The following is a 17,629-nucleotide window of genomic DNA, read 5'->3' as shown; positions in this document are numbered from 1 at the left end:
ACGATTCCATTTTTATCGACTATCACTATGCCCGTCACTTTCGCACTTACATACTTGTTAGAACGTGACAGGTATGGTGACAAACGATAAAAATGCGACTGTGTTTACTAGGGCTGGTATGGCTGTAACCATTATCCGAAATAAATTATCTTTATTCTTTAACTCTATTGACAGCTATTCACGTTCAAATGTAAACAAATATTTTTTATTACATGCATTAAGCGGGCTAACTTTTCAAAAAAAGGAAAAATTACTTCAAAGTGGACTGAAGCCATAAAAATTAAGAACAGATAACAATTTACTTGACGTTGGCTACGGGCAACACCGCCCTCAAGTCCATAACAAGAAAAAATAAAAACAACGGGTTGCACTCCGAGAGTGCCGGCAGAAGTGAAAACTCAATGACATTGTAACAGTTTTTCGATCAGGTCACGTGTCCGTCTTACGTCTTACGAATCTTACGGTCACGTGGCCTGTCGCGAGTTTAACATTTTTTCCCCATCACAAAAAGTGCACAGCCCCGCTAAAGAAGTTTTCACTTCAAAAAGGATACATAAATATTATTATAATCTTTTTCATTTATCATGCTCTGAAAGAGGGTTATTGTTATATTCTACAAGGTGTGCATAAAATGATACGTTTCTACACTAGAACATTTTACGTTCCAAGTACCACTAATATGAAATTGTTGACAATAAGCAATTAAAATTTGGATTTAAGTAAATAGATTTGTTATACAATTTCCATTCTGATATTTAACTCCCCATTCCATAAAATAAGGATACTTTTGCCTAAATTATTAATTGAAAGATTTACTATAAAATTTTCTACTCTCTCCTGTTTAAAAAAAAACACATGCATTTTATTTTCGTCGCATTCGAAATGAAAAGTAGAGTGTTTAATTCGAGTGAAAGGCATCATTTCAGCCTCGGAATATTGGCGCTCTCACTGCGTTTCGATCGCCAAACTACCTCGGCAGAAATGAGTGCCTTTCATCCCTTGGTTAACAATCTACTATTTTATTTTCTAGATGCTAGCATCTGACATGTTTGAAAATCTTAAAAGCGTCAACGTCAACACACTGTAGGACCGAAATAATACAATAGAAGTATTTATTTCATATAACATTTACATATTCTAGGTACTAACTAGTTACAATAAATAATAGTCAAACCGTATCTCGGTATGACTAAATATTATTTATTATAATTTCTAGAAATTGTTTTAAATGGATGCCAAAACGGAAGCTTAGGTAGGTAGGGTAATACATATTTAGTAGGTGTCTGAAATTTAGTCGTTTCATTAATTAAAGGGACTGCAAGTACTTAAGCAACAAAGTGATAGTTTTCCAATACAATGTCACCTAACAAACACATTTGAAATGCACTACAATTAAGTAACCTCTAGTCGACCTTATATCAATGCAAGGAAGGTTCATCAACGGTTAGCCAATTGTGTTTCGTCGACGGACCCAAAGACAGCACCCGCGTTACGCACATCACGTATTAATGCTAGTATATAAACCAAGCCCTGGACACCCATGGCATACATTGTGTATCGCCAGCCGGTGGCGATCAGTCGCGTCACAAAACAATTGAAAACAGTGCATCATGAAAGTTATAGTGCTCCTTTCCATCGCGGCGTTCGCCAGTGCCCACCAGCCAGCTTCAGAACTCGTTAGAAACATTTACAGCGAATGTTTGAGCCAATATTCAGTGGAGTGTGTGAAACCGAGAGCTTTGGAATGGATTTCGCGAGTAGCTGACGATGATGAGATCAAGATCACTGAAGATTTATCTATCGTGAAGACATCTATTTTGGATGAGGAGCCTAGAGCAGCTAAAGATGACGCGTACGCGATTGTCGACAAAATTGATGGATTCTTGCAAACTCATACGTTGAGAGTGAAAGTTCCTGAGGAGATCACCAAGAGTGCAGCGTCGGAATATGTGCCACGATCTCTGCTTTCTGGCTTGCCTTCAGAACTAGACATGCCTCTGGATGGTGAAGAAGATGTAGAGGTCTTCGAAGGCAGGAAGAAGAAAATCAAGCTGCCCAAGCCTTTGAGGATCAAGAGCAGTGAGAAATTCTTTCAATCTCTTCGACTGTGCTAGTTTAAAATTAGTAATCATATATTTATTCAATGTTACTTAAAAGTTATAGTGACTTAAGCATCTGTGAATATTTTATTTAGCAAAATAATTGTATGTACAAAATCCTGCCACGTCAACTGCTTCCGTGACAAAACTTTTTGTCTTTTTTGCAGAGCACGGTCTCATTAAGAAGGTGTTGCTGCCTTTCCTACTCGGTCTGAAGTTCAAGGCCTCAGTCCTGGTGCCCCTGGCCCTGGCCCTCATTGCCCTGAAGACGTGGAAAGCTCTCACCCTTGGTCTCATCTCCCTTGTGCTGTCTGGTAAGTCGATTTGATGAAAGACGTAACCGGTAGGGTAAATTGTTGTTGATGGTTTGAACTTACTATTAACAATGCTGCGATATAATTAACATTAGTACATAAAACTTAATTAAGAGCAAGATAATCAAGTTTAGTACATGAAACTTATTAATTTGGACCATCTAGTATTTTAATTTCAATTAAAAATCGACCTGTTATCACAATCAATAATTACACAGTAAGCAATAAAAAAAAAGTTTACTTATTTTGGACGATTTTTAGTAATTAAATAATATCTCATATACCTACCAAATTAAAATGTTATACTTCAGCTTTGATAGTCTTTGCTGAAAGAGAAGAGTCGTAGAATGTATTGGATGCCATACATTTCGCGACTCTTCTCTTTCCGCACAGACTACCAATACGATACGTTTCTTAATTTATTTAACAATACCTACGCCGCGGAAAAAAATTACAACGTATTTTTGGCTACTTTTTATGTAGTATTCATAGAAGAATAATACTGAAAACCATAGACTTAGCGAATTTGCAACTATAGTCCCTTATTTTTATTTTATTCCTTAAATTAACATTTACAGTCAAGCTACACATGTTAAAAGGAGTGACAAAGTGCCAACTATTATTTATACATTGGTTTAACTTGGGGTCGTTATTGACTCTAGGTAACGGCTACTAACTAAAGGGGCCCACTGATTAACAGTCCGCCGGACGGTATCGGCCTAGCTGTCAGTTAGAACAAAAAGTTGACAGTTCCGAACAACTGACAGGCCAGGCTGATATCGTCCGGCGGACTGATAATCAGTGGGGCCCCTTAATATTCAAAGCCTTCGCTTCTATTCAAAACATCAAAACAGCAACAATTGAATCTTCCACAGGTGCCATGGTCATCTTCAAGTTCACCAAGCCGAAGGTCGTGAACTACGAAGTGATCCACTACCCTCAGCACCACGTAGAACATCACGTCGATCATCACGCTGGCTGGGAGCACGGGCCCTACCAACGGTCCTATGAGGACGCCCAGGAACTCGCGTACAACGGACAGATCTAAACCGACACTGGCACTATTTATTAACTTATTTATTTATTGAAACGAACTGTAAATAAAGTATGATAAGTCTCAATTTATATTCGAGTTTGATTCTAAATAGGCTGATTTTTATTTTTTAACGATTTTTTTTTGTCTAGATTTGGATTTGAATCTGGGATTAGATTGATCTGGGTGGAACAAATACGTCAAAACTTGCACTTTAATAAATATCATTATCAATATCATACGTTTTTGTATGTCAGGTGAAGATTTTTAGGACATACGGTGAAATTGCGCTAAAATTGTACAGAATAGGGAACCCTATCACAGAATAAATAATAGTACTAGGTACAGAAGACTCACTCTCTAACAAAACGCGTCTGTTACGATCAGCACAGATATGGCCGCTAGGTGGCGACAGCGCCACGCGCGGCTTATGGCTTTCCCCAAAATTGGGGCCGAACGGATGTACCTGTAGCAAAGCGACGAAATCGCGGAGTGAGACACGCCTGACCCTATATATACTTACACTAAACTTTAACGAAATCTACCGAAAAAAAAAATTGGACAAGAACATAAAAGTCGGTCCAAATGCGGAGTGTTTTGTCAACCCTTAGCCAAATTTTGCAAAGTAAGTAGAGTAAGACCAAGATAACCGTGATAGGCCGTTCAAGTGTTATTACCAGGCCTCGGAGTTTTTTTAGCACGGTAAGACTAAGGAGAGCTATGGAGTCTTTGTTAACATTAAAATTAAGTTCATACTCATACTCATCCTCATTAATTAAGTACAAGTAAATTATGTACAGCTCTAGACCTAATAAATATCAGCGATCATCACAATAACGAAATACGTAACTATATATTCATGACATAATGTGACATCTGATTTACTCATACACATATTTAGGTAAATAGGTTTAATCATAAGTGGCCTATCACTTAAAAAAGTACTTAAGACATGCAACCTATGATTATAAACATTGGTAATACGTATTCGACATATTAAAACGATATTCCATAGATATTAAAACTGTTTGTTATTCATTAAGGTTGATATAGAGCTACAATATTTTAGAATAGTTATGCGTTACTCTTCCTTACGTCTACAAAACAGTTCGTTCACACATAATGGGCAGTATAAACGTCGTAAGTCGCATTCATGGGCATCATTTTCAAGACACCAATATCAATATCTTAACAGTAATTATAGTATGTAGGTACGTTAAGTACTTAAATAAAATATTGGAGCGATGACACTGCAATATGGGTAATATAATAATATTAACATACACATATACATATTATATTATTGGGCATCATTTTCAAGACACCAATATCCTTATCTTAACAGTAATTATAGTATGTAGGTACGTTAAGTACTTAAATAAAATATTGGAGCGATGACACTGCAATATGGGTAATATAATAATATTAACATACACATATACATATTATTACTTTTTTATAATATAACATTTAATTAAATATATGTAAACAGAATTAATTACATATAAGTAGTCTAAGTATTTATAAAACGATTCGGACGAACTTAATTAATGAGGATGAGTATGAGTATGAATTTAATTTTAATGTTAACAAAGACTCCATAGCTCTCCTTAGTCTTACCGTGCTAAAAAAACTCCGAGGCCTGGTTATTACCATTATAGCGGTCGCACGAGCGACCTTGGGAGCATTTTTTATTTATAAGTGTAATTCTAAGACTATTTTTAGTTTTATAATGCAGTGTTATTTAAACGTCATTTCATAGAAGTTTGACGTTTAAAATAACACTTGCACGACTGTGCTATAAAGATCGCAGCAGAGTTATCTTGGCCGACTTTATTTAGGTCATACTGACTATGGGATTAACCACATTTGCTGTCCAATAGAAAACATCGATATCATGCGGTCTAGCATGAGTTGCATTCCCGCGCGCGACTCCATACATCTTGCGCGACTTCAAGTACGGAGTCAGAATCGCACAAATGTCAAATTTGACAGGCAATATCTTTAACATATCGTTGTCGTATCTTGGTGATGTCTAATAGACATCTAATAGATGTCTAGTTCAAAATCCGAATCGGGCCCTGAGGGCCTACTCGTACCGCGAACCACATTCGGCATGTTACCACTCTGTCACACTGTTTGTTCATTCGTACGATGTGACAGGGAGGCAACACATCGAACGTGACCTTCAATCCTGGTTGTGAATAATAAATACGTCCGACGTAATTTATATTACACTAGCGACCCGCCCCGGCTTCGCACGGGTTAACAAATTATACATAAACCTTCCTCTTAAATCACTCTATTTATTAAAAAAAAACCGCATCAAAATGCGTTGCGTAGTTTTAAAGATCTAAGCATACAGACAGACAGCGGGAAGCGACTTTGTTTTATACTATGTAGTGATTAGACAGTACCAAATCGAGTAGCGGAAGACAAGGGAGCCCTTAGGCGGAGTAGGTCACTTTCTTAGGAGGTCACTTTCGAGTCAGATCACGTTCTGAGGACGTTAGTTTCTGAGTTCATCACTTTCGGAGTTCGTCACTTTTTTTTTCATAGTACCTAGTAGGTACTACCTATCTACGATTAAGATAAGATAAGATAATATAATATTTACCGTATACCTGCACTAACAACGGATGCCAGTAACAAGATTGTATCCGTCTTACTGGGTGTTTATACTGTTATTAAATGGACATTGAAGGGAAATCCGAATCTGCAGGTAATAAAGAGAAACTGTCTTAGAAACCCTTATGTACTCGTAGCACGGATCCTTGAGACCCTATATAGCAAATTCAAAACCGGCCGCCATTTTGAATTTCTATATTTTGGTCTGACAGTGATAAAAAGCGTAAGCCAATGTGTAAGCGTAAGTCATTATTTCAAACGACATTATGTATTATTTCGTTATATTCGTTTTTTTGCAACGGTACCTATATTTTACAGTTGTCTCCTCTTACATACATCCATCATACATCTTACTGCTTTAGTCATTGTAAAAATCTACAAGATCAACGAGGAGCGACAACACGGATTGTAAATATCTATAGGAATAAGAAACTCGAACAGAATAAAAAATAAATAGTTTATTTCAAGTAAAAAATTATAATATTCCATTTCCTTGATTCGATTATTAAACTATTAACACAAACTTAACAAATTATATTTGAGCAAAACCATTTTGTAAAGAATATTTTTTTTACATTTGATTATTAAATTTCGTTATTTATCAAAATAAATGTATTAGCTAGGTATTTTAAATATTTTTGACATGACAAAAATTGTTAAACACTGGGATAATAACGTATGAAACTATTTTCTTCAAAGTTTGACTTCGTATTCCATAGGTACTTATTAAAACACATTAATCTTAAATGCATTTTGTTAAATACGAAATATATTGTCCTAGTGACTGCATGGCTTTATTCTACAAATTTAATAAATATCTAATTGGATTACTCTCTATAAAGACTTACTTCGAGTAATTCATACTTTTAAGTAAGGTCACAAGTGTGTTTTAAGAAACTACACTCACAAATTGGAATTTTAATTAGGTTAAAATACAAACTGTTAAAAATGAACAGTTTTTGTAGGTAACAAGTTTGTAAAGCATAAACTGGGTGTCAAACACACTTTATTTTTATTTTAATTTCGCGTGAGTGGCTAAGGGCACTGCCACACTGGCGATTTGCAAGCGAGTTGAAAGCGAGGCGAGCGCGCAACGAGTTCGCCCTAAAATGCATAAGTTTATAGTAAAATTTGCTTAAAAATGACACAGAAATTAAAATATGAGCCCAATCAAAGTAAGTCTTAATCATAACTACAAACAAAACGTTGTTTAGAACAAATAATTCGCTACTAACGCTAAGGTTTTGGACGTAGCTGTAACTATTTTGTTTACTTTTAAATACCCTAAAATAAACAAATTGGTAGAATTTAGTTCTAATAAAAACTTAAGGCGAATAAATGCAGTAAAATGTAGATAACAGTCAATTTCCCATAAAACCCTAATGAATAAAATTATTTGAGAAATATAGTAATTACGTATAAAAAAGAAAGTATTAAAACTAGGATTGGTTACTTTGAGTAACGTACAATCAAAATCCTTTCATATCATTTTCATTTATACCCAGAATCAACAAGTAGGTTACGTTGTAAAAATATCAACATACAAAATAAATAATTTAAATTAACAATTTATTTACACAAATACCGCTTCAGTTTTACAATATTTCAACTCTGAAGTTTTAATTTTAAATTAAAGAAATGTATTTATTTTACAAAACATGGCCATAGAAAGTTGAGTCACTGTGAAATTAAAGCGATATTTTTACAATATTACATTATTTTACAGTATATGGTGCTTCATTACGACACCCTGTGCTATAATAAGCACATAACGCACATTACCATTACAGTACGTTGAAAATTTAAAGGGCCACATAGCCACATGTGGGTCATTCTCTCATTTCGTGCAAATCGGTGAGATTCTCTCGATTTGTAATTTTTCTTTTAAATGGTAAACTTTTGGGTTTCGTCAATTTGTGGATTCATTTATTAACATTTTTCTGCTAAAGGCACCTTTGTAACCTTATTACTTTTCATTTAATAAGGCTACTGGTAATGAACTACGCGCTGGTAATGAAATCGGCCGAGATGGTAATTTTATCTGTGGACGGTAATGAAACAAACTTATGAAATCGAACATAAAAAAACTGTATTTCAAGAAAATTAACACCAATTAAAATCGACAATATTAAAAACATGTGTCTTAAGCACTGTGGAGATGATCAAACCGACTTAACATACACTTGGGGTTGACAATCTCAACTTATAATGTTCAAGCTAGATGGTACATTTACCATTTACTTATCATCATTATAAGTCGAGATTGTCAACCCCAAGTGTTTGTTAAGTCGGTTTGAACATCTGCGCACCATATCACATAAAACGTAGTTTTCAAATTTTCAAAAATTAGCATAGACAAAATATATTTAAATCATTCGCGTTTTGTACCTATGTAATTTATTTTTATCGTTTTAACCCTATAGTGTGGGGTGTCGTTGGATAGGTCTTTAAAAATAAATAGGAGTTTGCAAACAACATTTTTTGATAAAGTGAATCATTTCGGAAATAATAATTTAGAAAGAACAAAAAACGGTTATTCCTTCTAACTTTTGAAAAATCGATCCAAAAATATGAAAAAAAAAATCATAAAAATAGTGCTTAATAAACTCATTCAAACAAAATTAAAGCAAACTTGATAAGTTAAGCCGTTTATGAGTTATCGCTAAAAGGCAGGCTTTTAAATAAAATAAGAAGGGAAGACCCCTTCTTATTTTATTTAAAAGCCTGGCAACCCTTATTTGTGATCGGATTTTCGCAAGCAACCCTATAACCACATAATAGTGACCGGGAAAAGATAGGCAACCTAGTTGATTTATATTGTACAAGTTGTATACTTTCCATTGGAACTTATTTTGTTTGTCAGACAGATCGGTGAAATTTAAAAAAAAAAAATTTTTTTCAAAAAATAATTAAAAATAGTCTTGACCATATTTCTTTAAGCAACCCTATTTATTTATGTTCAGCAACATATTTTCTTTCATAATATGTAAGTTTCATCCGTCAGACATATCGGTGAAGGTCGACCATCTTAGACTACAAAGGCTCCCCTATTATCATATACAGTTTTAAATGTTTATAACAGCGTAGTATTTATAATTACTAAGCCTCTTTTCATTAAATGCACTGCCTCGAATATATTATCATTACCTTCTTAAGTCATTCATTACCTTCCCCAGTAAAATTGGAAGGAAAAGAAGTGAATGAAACCGATATGAATGAAGTTTTGGAAGTTTTTGTCGCCTACATCAGTTGGCATCAGACCTTAATTTTGCAGAATAAACCATCTGAAAGGCGACACTAAAACACTTCATTACGTATAATTATAATAATGTACACTTGCTACTTACTGTATAAATCACGCGATGGCGATGAAGACTATCGAGAACCACACTCCTTCCCGACCCGAGAGATCGTATATATTTTCGCTAACAGTGGCACACGGGCATCCGCTACGAGATCATGCGGCCAACTGACTGACGAACAATGTGTTGCATCGGCGGTAGGCGCTATATACCCTCGCTATGTAGCAAAATATAGCTAATCTATTTCTCGCGTCGGTAATGAAGAAATTACTTGAACCATACACTTATAAGGCTGTATAGTTTTTATTATTTATTTCTAGCTTCTAATATTATACGATTTAAAACATAACTAAATAAGTCATTTATTGCACAAACAACGAATTTTCTATTTGTAGTATCTTAAGGTTAAAATGTAGGTCAAAGTTATATCTTCACGCGTTACATATAGAGATGAATGAAAAAATTGGGTGTTAATTGTACATATAAAGAAAATACTAACTTTTTTAGAATTGTTCATTGGAGATACATATACTTTAGGCCCTATGTTACAACCTTGCATTAACAGATATTCGAAAACGCCACCACATTTTTGGTAAATTTCCGAAAACACCGATTTGCACGAAATGCGAGAACGACCCATGTACTGTAAAAGGTTGTACGATACGCGTGCGAATTTTGCACTTGTGTCGTAAATAACTATTACTCGTTAGTCTACATAATGTGTCAAAGCGATTTTAATTTATAAACGTTTTTTCAAAACATGGAAGTCGCTTTCGTAAAAACTAGCGCCCACGCCAATTCCTAGGATTAGTTGCCAAGCAGACCCCAGGCTCCCATGAGTCGTGGCAAAATGCCGGGACAACGCGAGGAAGATGATGACGCGTATAAAACGTTAGTCTGTAACCGCCCTAAAACACTCTTTCAACAAAATCTGACGGACAACCTTGTCAAAACAAGTGGCAGTTTGTAACCCCAAACCGTGTTTACTATTTAGTCTGTGGCTACTTGTTGTAGTCGATATGGCAATCAGGGTAGATGACGGAGCACTCTTTCTGTTCCTGTCCGTCTCGGGCTGCTTGAACGTAGCGGTAGTACTGGATGGCGAACTTGCTGTCCGCTGCGGGTACGAGCTCGTTGGAATCTCTGGAAAACATGCAAATTTTAAGATTTCCAAAAGACTTATTGACAGTACTGGTGAACGAGGTACTGGTAACTTCCTTACGTGAAGCATCAGTAAATGATAACATTCTTAGAGTACCGTAAAATGGGGTGAGTAGGGTCAAAACTGAAATTCAAACCTCGATAACATTTTATTTTTACATATGAAAACTGAATGGTGTATATAATAAGTGTTCCGGACGTTTGTATTTTAGTTTTTATTTTATTTTGGGTAGTTCCATTTCATAACTTTGACGATAAAGAGGAAAACCCACCTCACCCCGTAGTGCCTCGTATTTGGGGTGAGAGGGGTTTTCATACAAAGGTGATTTTGGAAGATTGTTGGATCGATTTTTTTTATTATGCGTATTACTATAGCTCCATTTTAAATTGGAATACATTATTTTTGTAGCAGTAGCCTTAAAATCCCTTCTCACCCCCCTCTCAAACCTTCTCTCTCCAGTCATAACCCACCTCTCCCCGCGAAACCTACTCACCCCGTTTTACGGTATGGTAAAAGACGCTTAGCCTATCAGGAGGCCTTAGGATTTTCATGCAGGTTTCATCGATCAATATAGTGATTATTGAGGAATGTTAAGTTGTAGTGTATGATTGGTTTTGTGTAACACTTGCGAAGCCGGGGCAGGTCGCTAGTATTACATAATATTCGAGAAACCAGTGTCACCGTGACCAGCACTGCCAGTTGTTCTAGCCGCGAAATCTGAAGACACGGGGAGAGCGATTCGAATTTTATTTATTTGTCTTTGTTGACAACTGATAGATCATATCTAAGTATAACAGTTTCTTAACAACATAATGTAGTTAGAATCGCCCTCCTGTTCGAATTCGGTCTCGTCTATGAGGGCTTGATTTCTTTTCTTTAATATTATTTTAGCTTATAGGTAGCTCTGAGTTTCATAAGGCCTCTGGGTTGGAAGGTCAGATGGCAGTCGCTTTCGTAAAAACTAGTGCCTATGGTAATTCTTGGGATTAGTTGTCATACAGACCCCAGGCTCCCCATGAGCCGTGGTAATAAGCCGGGATAACGTGAGGAAGATGATGATGAGGTAGTTCTGAGTTTACCCACTTACTTGCTCAATTCATTGGAGACTAGATTGCTGTAAGGCGCGTGCTTGAAGGGCTCCCTGTATAGCGCGCAGACAGCCCTTTCCTTACACCCTGTATCACTGGCCCCGAGTGGACTGAGGATATGGTCCACTTTGTCCAGAAGCTGCCCGTAGAACCGCTCTGCTGCTATCGTGTCCTGGGGAAAATAGATAGATATATCAGCTATACATTTTAACATAGAATATCTGGGATACCGAGCTTTGCTCGGAAAACATAAAAAAACTCGAAAACGCGCGTTTTTCCAGAGATGAGATCATGAGACCTAGTTAGATCTATTTTTCGCCCCCGGAAACCCGGAAAAATATAGCAAATTTTATGGAAATCGTTAGAGCCGTTTGCAAGACCCACGAAATATATAAATAAATATACAAGAATTGCTCGTTTAAAGGTATAAATAATATAAGATTGAAGATAGAATACAATTTTTCAAAGAGGGTTATTGTTGTTCTAAAAGGTGTGCTGAAAATGATACGTCACTGCACTAGAGCATTTTACGTCCCGAAGTACGAGTTTCCGTAAGGCGCGAGGGTCCAACCTGAAATAAGCAGCAGATTCCTGCAGCCGACTTGTCTCTAGTGTCTCCACACATATTGGCTCGCCTTTTCTGTGGGATAAGACAGTGCTGGACATCCTTGAGTTTCCTTAATTCCGTCCCAGGCGGTGTAATGTCTTACAATTCTTACACCATAAACCGCCTGCCTCCTATAGTCCTACCTATAGTGCCTATTCAGTTCGATATAATTTAAACCATGTTCAAATGGAACGCTTTTGCTTTTGCTTTGTTTCGTTCAATTTTCAATCAACGCAAAATCAAATCTATTTCCTACAATTTAGGTTCAAATTTCAATGGCAAATTTTGGATGTATCGTTTGTATGGCTGGGCCTTAGGAGGATAGACGCTTAGGCCAATGACTGGACTCACAGGGTCCTGAGCAGCGAGAATTTCCTGCTGTTGCTTCACCAGCTGCGTTTCAGCCTTCACCCGGTTGTTTTCTGATAGCTTCGCGTGAGACACCCGCAGTAGCTCGTCGCGGACGGGGGACGGTGGCGCGCGCGCCGCTAGCGCCGCTGCTCGGATCTGGAACGTCCATCCAGCCCAGTGAAAGGATGATCCATCCATCCATGATCCATGCATCCATCCATCCATCCATCCATCCAACCATCCAACCATCCAACCATCCATCCATCCATCCATCCATTCATCCAATGCATGCATCCATCCATCCGAACCTTACAGGCTCATTTAGACGGTACGAGAACTCGCATGCGAGTTTAATTACATTGCGGTATTTGATTGGTCGGCTGAATTTGGATGTAACCAATAGTCCTCAATGTAACTAAAATCGCATACGAGTTCGCACGTCATCTAAATCAGCCCTTTTACTTTGCTGTGTTTTTTTAACATTAGGTAACCTACATAATATACAACGTATAAAACAAAGGACAGACAGCCAGATAAAGCAATGATGTTTCCATATGACCGTAGGCGAACCAACATCATACAAATAAATACCATTAGAATATAACATGACAAAACTTACCAATGCTTCTTTCTCAGCTTGCAAAGGATCTTTGGTTGTTGGTTTTTTATTTCGATACCCTGGCGGTCCCACGGGTCTGAAACGGACAGATTTATCCATGATTTAAGTTTGCATCGACTTAGTACTCTTTGTAGTGACACAATAATATATTCTACGGTCATACTTGCCACATACTTCAAACATATACTCGTAGTTGCCACATATTTCAAGTACACTTTGGCGGGTGACTGAATGCCAACAGAATCTAACAGACTTTTAAAATTTAATTTCAGGAGGCTAAATACCAAAGGCAAAAATGTGGAAACACTTCTAGAAAATATACATATTAATTCATATGTATATTTTTTATTTGTTATTATGGCATTAAGTCCGCCATTTGTAATTTTTTCTTTATTTGTACAAAAAGTTTAAATAAATAAATAATATTATACATCAATTATTTTCTTGTGGTCTGTGTGGTGGTGTGTTGGTGGTGGGAAGAGTACGGTCAGTGATCCTCGTATCAACATTGAAATTTTTGGCAAATACATCTATTGATTACGCTGTATACCTTCCAGCAAGTGATATCCTTTGACCGTTGGGAGAAGCGGCTACAGCTGCTGGGTTAGTGCCGGCTGCATATTCACCCACGTTGCCTGATGACCCTGGAATCACATGACAAAACGTGTTTAATAATGTCCTCGTCATCTTAATGGTTTTTGAGGCGTAACTACAGTTTCTTTTATCGCCAAATGCTTATTTGGATGACGAGTTCTTCCAAAAATCTGTGCGGTAACGTTAAATTTTATTTCTTGCCAAAGACTCATCGGAGTAAGTACTTCTTGAACACCTTTCCTACTGCTCAACCGTCTTGCACCAACTGGATGACGCAGACGAAGAAGAGAGGCGCCTAGCGACAACTACCTACCGTGACAATGACAATGCTAAATTATGTAACTGACGTCTAAGTGGCGTCATCAGCATTACTTGCAATTCGTTAAGTACCCCATATACTCCTGACCTGAGTCCCAGTCATTTTTGTTTTTTTTTTTGTTTTTAATTGAAACCTTCTATTTCATTAGAGTTCAAAATTGATTAGATTTTAATTCGTCCTTCTAAAAGGATATCGGGACTAAGACGGATGTTTAACAAATTATTTATTTTCAACAAAGTTTTTGCTAACGGAATGAAGTCCAAATTGCAAACCAAAGGCTTTAAATGAATGTTTTTTGTTGAAGACTGCTAAGGATTGAAAAACTTTTATAATTACCTGGTGGTAGGCCCAATCCCCAAGCTTTAATATCGTTCATGTCATTTGGATGAGGTTTGAAGTTTGCTATCGCGTTTCGATGTATGTCTGCTGCTATGTATCTGAAAAATAATATTAGCAGTCATTACTCTTCCATTTAGAATTTTGTAGATAAGCTAAAGGGCCCCTGTTTCGGCAGGTTAAGGCCCTTGAGAATTCGTATATTTTTTTAAATATTACTAAGCTTGATAATACCTTGAAAGCTTTTGAGTAAGTTATATTAGTTCTTTGGTAGTAATTTGATGTATACTATAGAGTTTTTAGTTAATACTTTTTTAATATGAATTTTTTCGTGAACCTCTTGTTTGGCTCCCATTTCGTGACAAATGTAGCTCAGCTCCTAACCTAAGTTCGTGAACTCGTGTCCCCTGTTTCGGAATAAAGTTTTCTAGAGCGCCGGGCCGTATGCTTGTTGCCACGTAGTATAAAAAATACATACTCGCTTCCAAGTCCCGGTCCAGACAGCTCCCAATCCTGCGGATAGTGTTCAAACGCTGGTTGTCCATCATGACCGCCAAGATGGTGGTCGTGCGACGTCGGTGGGCCAGCGGCGTGGGGTCGCACCACGACGGTGGAGCCATGGGGGCCGTGGGACGGTGCGTGGTAGGGGGCGTGGGGGTTCTGGAAGTTTAAGTTGTTTATTTGTTTATAGACTGCATCGCAATAGTTTTTCAATGTGTGTAACATTTAGGTATGTACAATGATGTGCTATAGTTGAGTCTATTTTACTCGTAGCCGAGAACACATAATTTATGGCTTAAGGAAGCCCTTGCCAAATAAGCCACTCCTATTAGTTTGAGTAAGCAGCAGAATGAGAATATGTTCAAAAATGTTGACATAGTACATTGTGAGTAATACGAGATATGATTAAATTAGTCACTTTTTTGAACTAAATGGCCTACGGGTCAAAGATTTGTGCTTTTATCGCCTCATATCATGTAGTGTCACTTTCTGACAAAAATGTAAGTCATGTAAGTGCAAAAGTGACGCATAAAACGAGAGATAAAAGTTGCATGTACTAACGACAGTATGGAACTAAGACTACTGAACTAAACTAACTGGTCGAAAATATTTAGATAGAATTGGTAAAATTTAAAATGTGTCTGTTTATGGTCAGGCAACGTGGAGAGGTTTTTTAATTTAATATTCCGTTCACAAAGACATTTCTTACAACTTACCTTATGGTGATGCGTTATCAAATGATGGTGGTGATGGTACTTCGTCGTATGATAATTGTTGTGATACCACGAGCACAGCTTGAAGATATGGCTCAGAGCAGGGAACAAGAATAGCAGAAGCTTGAGGAAGATCTTCTTCGCTGTCGTCACGCCCATGATGAGTGGGAGAACGAATACCAGCTTGAGGGCTATCAATTTGATGACCAGTACTATCGCGATCGCTGCCGTGATCAGCTTCTTCTTTATTTGTTTCTCTGGAAAATATAAATTCAATAAATAAAAAAAAAAAATAATTTAAACTGTTTATACGACAACGGTTTGACTCACTTGAATTTTTAGGGCCCGAAACATGTCGCCAATAGCGACTAAAAATTCAAGTGAGTGAAACCGTTGTCGTATAAACAGTTTAAAATATGTCTCACGAAAGTTTAATATCGATAATAATTTAATTGTTCTAATACGTATTGATCGGCAGCGCCATCTCTCTCGCTAACTCGGTATCAGCTGAGGAGATGATCCAGTTAGAAGGTCGAACCATACTGTTCTACCTTAGAGGTGGCCAGGGGTTGCCATAAGCCTTCAGTAAGAAGTGCATATACTTGGAAAAATTCGGCCTATGCCGCTGTGGCCCGGTGGCCGAGTGGCAACAGAAACCTGCCGCGATAGCAGAGGATGCTGGTTCGATTTCAGCCTGGGGCACTGGAGGCCTGGGTCACTTATTCTTAGTATAATAATTATGAGATTTATTTTCTGTTTATAATTATCATAAGCGTTTTAACTGCCTGACTTTTGTGGCTGTAGATTTTGATGGCATCAAAACGGGTTAACGTCAAATGGGGTAATTTGATGCATGAGGGGTAATATAAGTATGAACTTATGTAGATAGTTGGAAGAGTGACCCTCAGCAGTCAGCCGGTTTCATATAATTGAAGAGTATTTCCCATGTCTAATCTCTCATGACATCTCAGGTATATGGGCTCTGTATAGGTGTAGAACCAAGAAGAAAAGCGAAGTCAAAGAAAAATAAAAAAAATGGAAAAATGAAACACCCTAGTACTTACTTACTGTACTTTTAAAATCAAAACATACTTTCAAATCTACGGAAGTTATTCAAAATAAACGTATACATGAGGGACGGAATCTAATACATTTTGCTCAATTTGGCTACAGCGCTGCCTTTCTTCTGCTACATTCCTTGAACTCAATTTTCGGATATGGTTGTCCAAGCCCGAAAAATATTTCGGAAACGAAAATAACAACCCGCCACAAAGTGATGCACTATGCAAATGTGGCGACCTACAAACAACGCAACACATTATGCACGGTGACGTATGTATGTATATATGTACTTACTTATCTTATTGAAAAACAGCCTCCCTTCCCCCTGAGTCTGCCTTGGCTCCAGATCTATATGCACCAGCGCTCCAGTCTTCGTCAAGGCTCTTGGCGATATCCTGACAGATGCCCCATCGAATAACGTTTCTGGTAATATCAGTTTCATGTCGTGCGTGACCAAAAAGTTGATGCCTTTGTCGTACAGCGCGTCCGTGACTTCTTCGAATGGACTGGCTGGAAAATATAAAAAAACAATTGAGTCGAGTAGTTTTTGAAGTCGAGAGAATACGTGACAGATTTAATATCGAAATCGCTTTCATTGTTATCTTTTATTTTTGAGTGATGATGATGAGATATAAAACTTTATTATATTGAAAGTAAATTTACAAGATAAATATGCAAAATTAAAAACTTAAAGTTGCCCGAAAGTCGCCAGACACCCAGACAAGTATATTAGAAATTTCTTTGATGTTAAAATAAATTAAAATGATGAGATTGATGAGGTTGATATAACTCAAAATAGTAGGTACCGTAAAACTGGGTGAGTAGGTTTCGCGGGGAGAGGTGGGAGAGAGGGTTTGAGAGGGGGGTGAGAAGGGATTTTAAGGCTACTGCTACAAAAATA

The 17,629-nt window shown here is 37.1% G+C and overlaps 2 protein-coding genes across 2 annotated transcripts in view; one reads left to right on the top strand and one right to left on the bottom strand.

Moving 5' to 3' along the window:
• The first annotated feature begins 1,276 nt into the window (after window positions 1-1,276).
• LOC134657400 (uncharacterized) lies at window positions 1,277-3,538 on the top strand. The gene is made up of 3 exons (XM_063512947.1): window positions 1,277-2,079; window positions 2,267-2,413; window positions 3,289-3,538. Exons 1-3 carry the CDS (start codon window positions 1,611-1,613, stop codon window positions 3,459-3,461), a joined length of 789 nt encoding a protein of 262 aa, XP_063369017.1. The 5' UTR covers window positions 1,277-1,610; the 3' UTR covers window positions 3,462-3,538.
• Window positions 3,539-10,373: 6,835 nt separating this feature from the next.
• LOC134657554 (uncharacterized) overlaps window positions 10,374-17,629 on the bottom strand; it is a 63,342-nt gene continuing 56,086 nt past the window's right edge. Inside the window, exons 3-11 of the mRNA XM_063513130.1 lie at window positions 17,023-17,238; window positions 15,670-15,923; window positions 14,931-15,112; window positions 14,453-14,553; window positions 13,754-13,847; window positions 13,204-13,279; window positions 12,585-12,740; window positions 11,626-11,798; window positions 10,374-10,519 (exon numbers count right to left, since the gene is read on the bottom strand). Of these exons, the coding sequence (XP_063369200.1) occupies window positions 10,378-10,519; window positions 11,626-11,798; window positions 12,585-12,740; window positions 13,204-13,279; window positions 13,754-13,847; window positions 14,453-14,553; window positions 14,931-15,112; window positions 15,670-15,923; window positions 17,023-17,238 (1,394 nt within the window). The 3' untranslated portion in view covers window positions 10,374-10,377. The remainder of the gene's footprint in view (window positions 10,520-11,625; window positions 11,799-12,584; window positions 12,741-13,203; window positions 13,280-13,753; window positions 13,848-14,452; window positions 14,554-14,930; window positions 15,113-15,669; window positions 15,924-17,022; window positions 17,239-17,629) is intronic.

The sequence above is a fragment of the Cydia amplana genome, chromosome 20 (genome assembly GCF_948474715.1).
Source record: "Cydia amplana chromosome 20, ilCydAmpl1.1, whole genome shotgun sequence".
NCBI lineage: Eukaryota > Metazoa > Arthropoda > Insecta > Lepidoptera > Tortricidae > Cydia > Cydia amplana.
The sequence above is the reverse complement of the archived record's forward strand: the minus strand, read 5'-3'. Positions and strand labels throughout refer to the sequence as shown.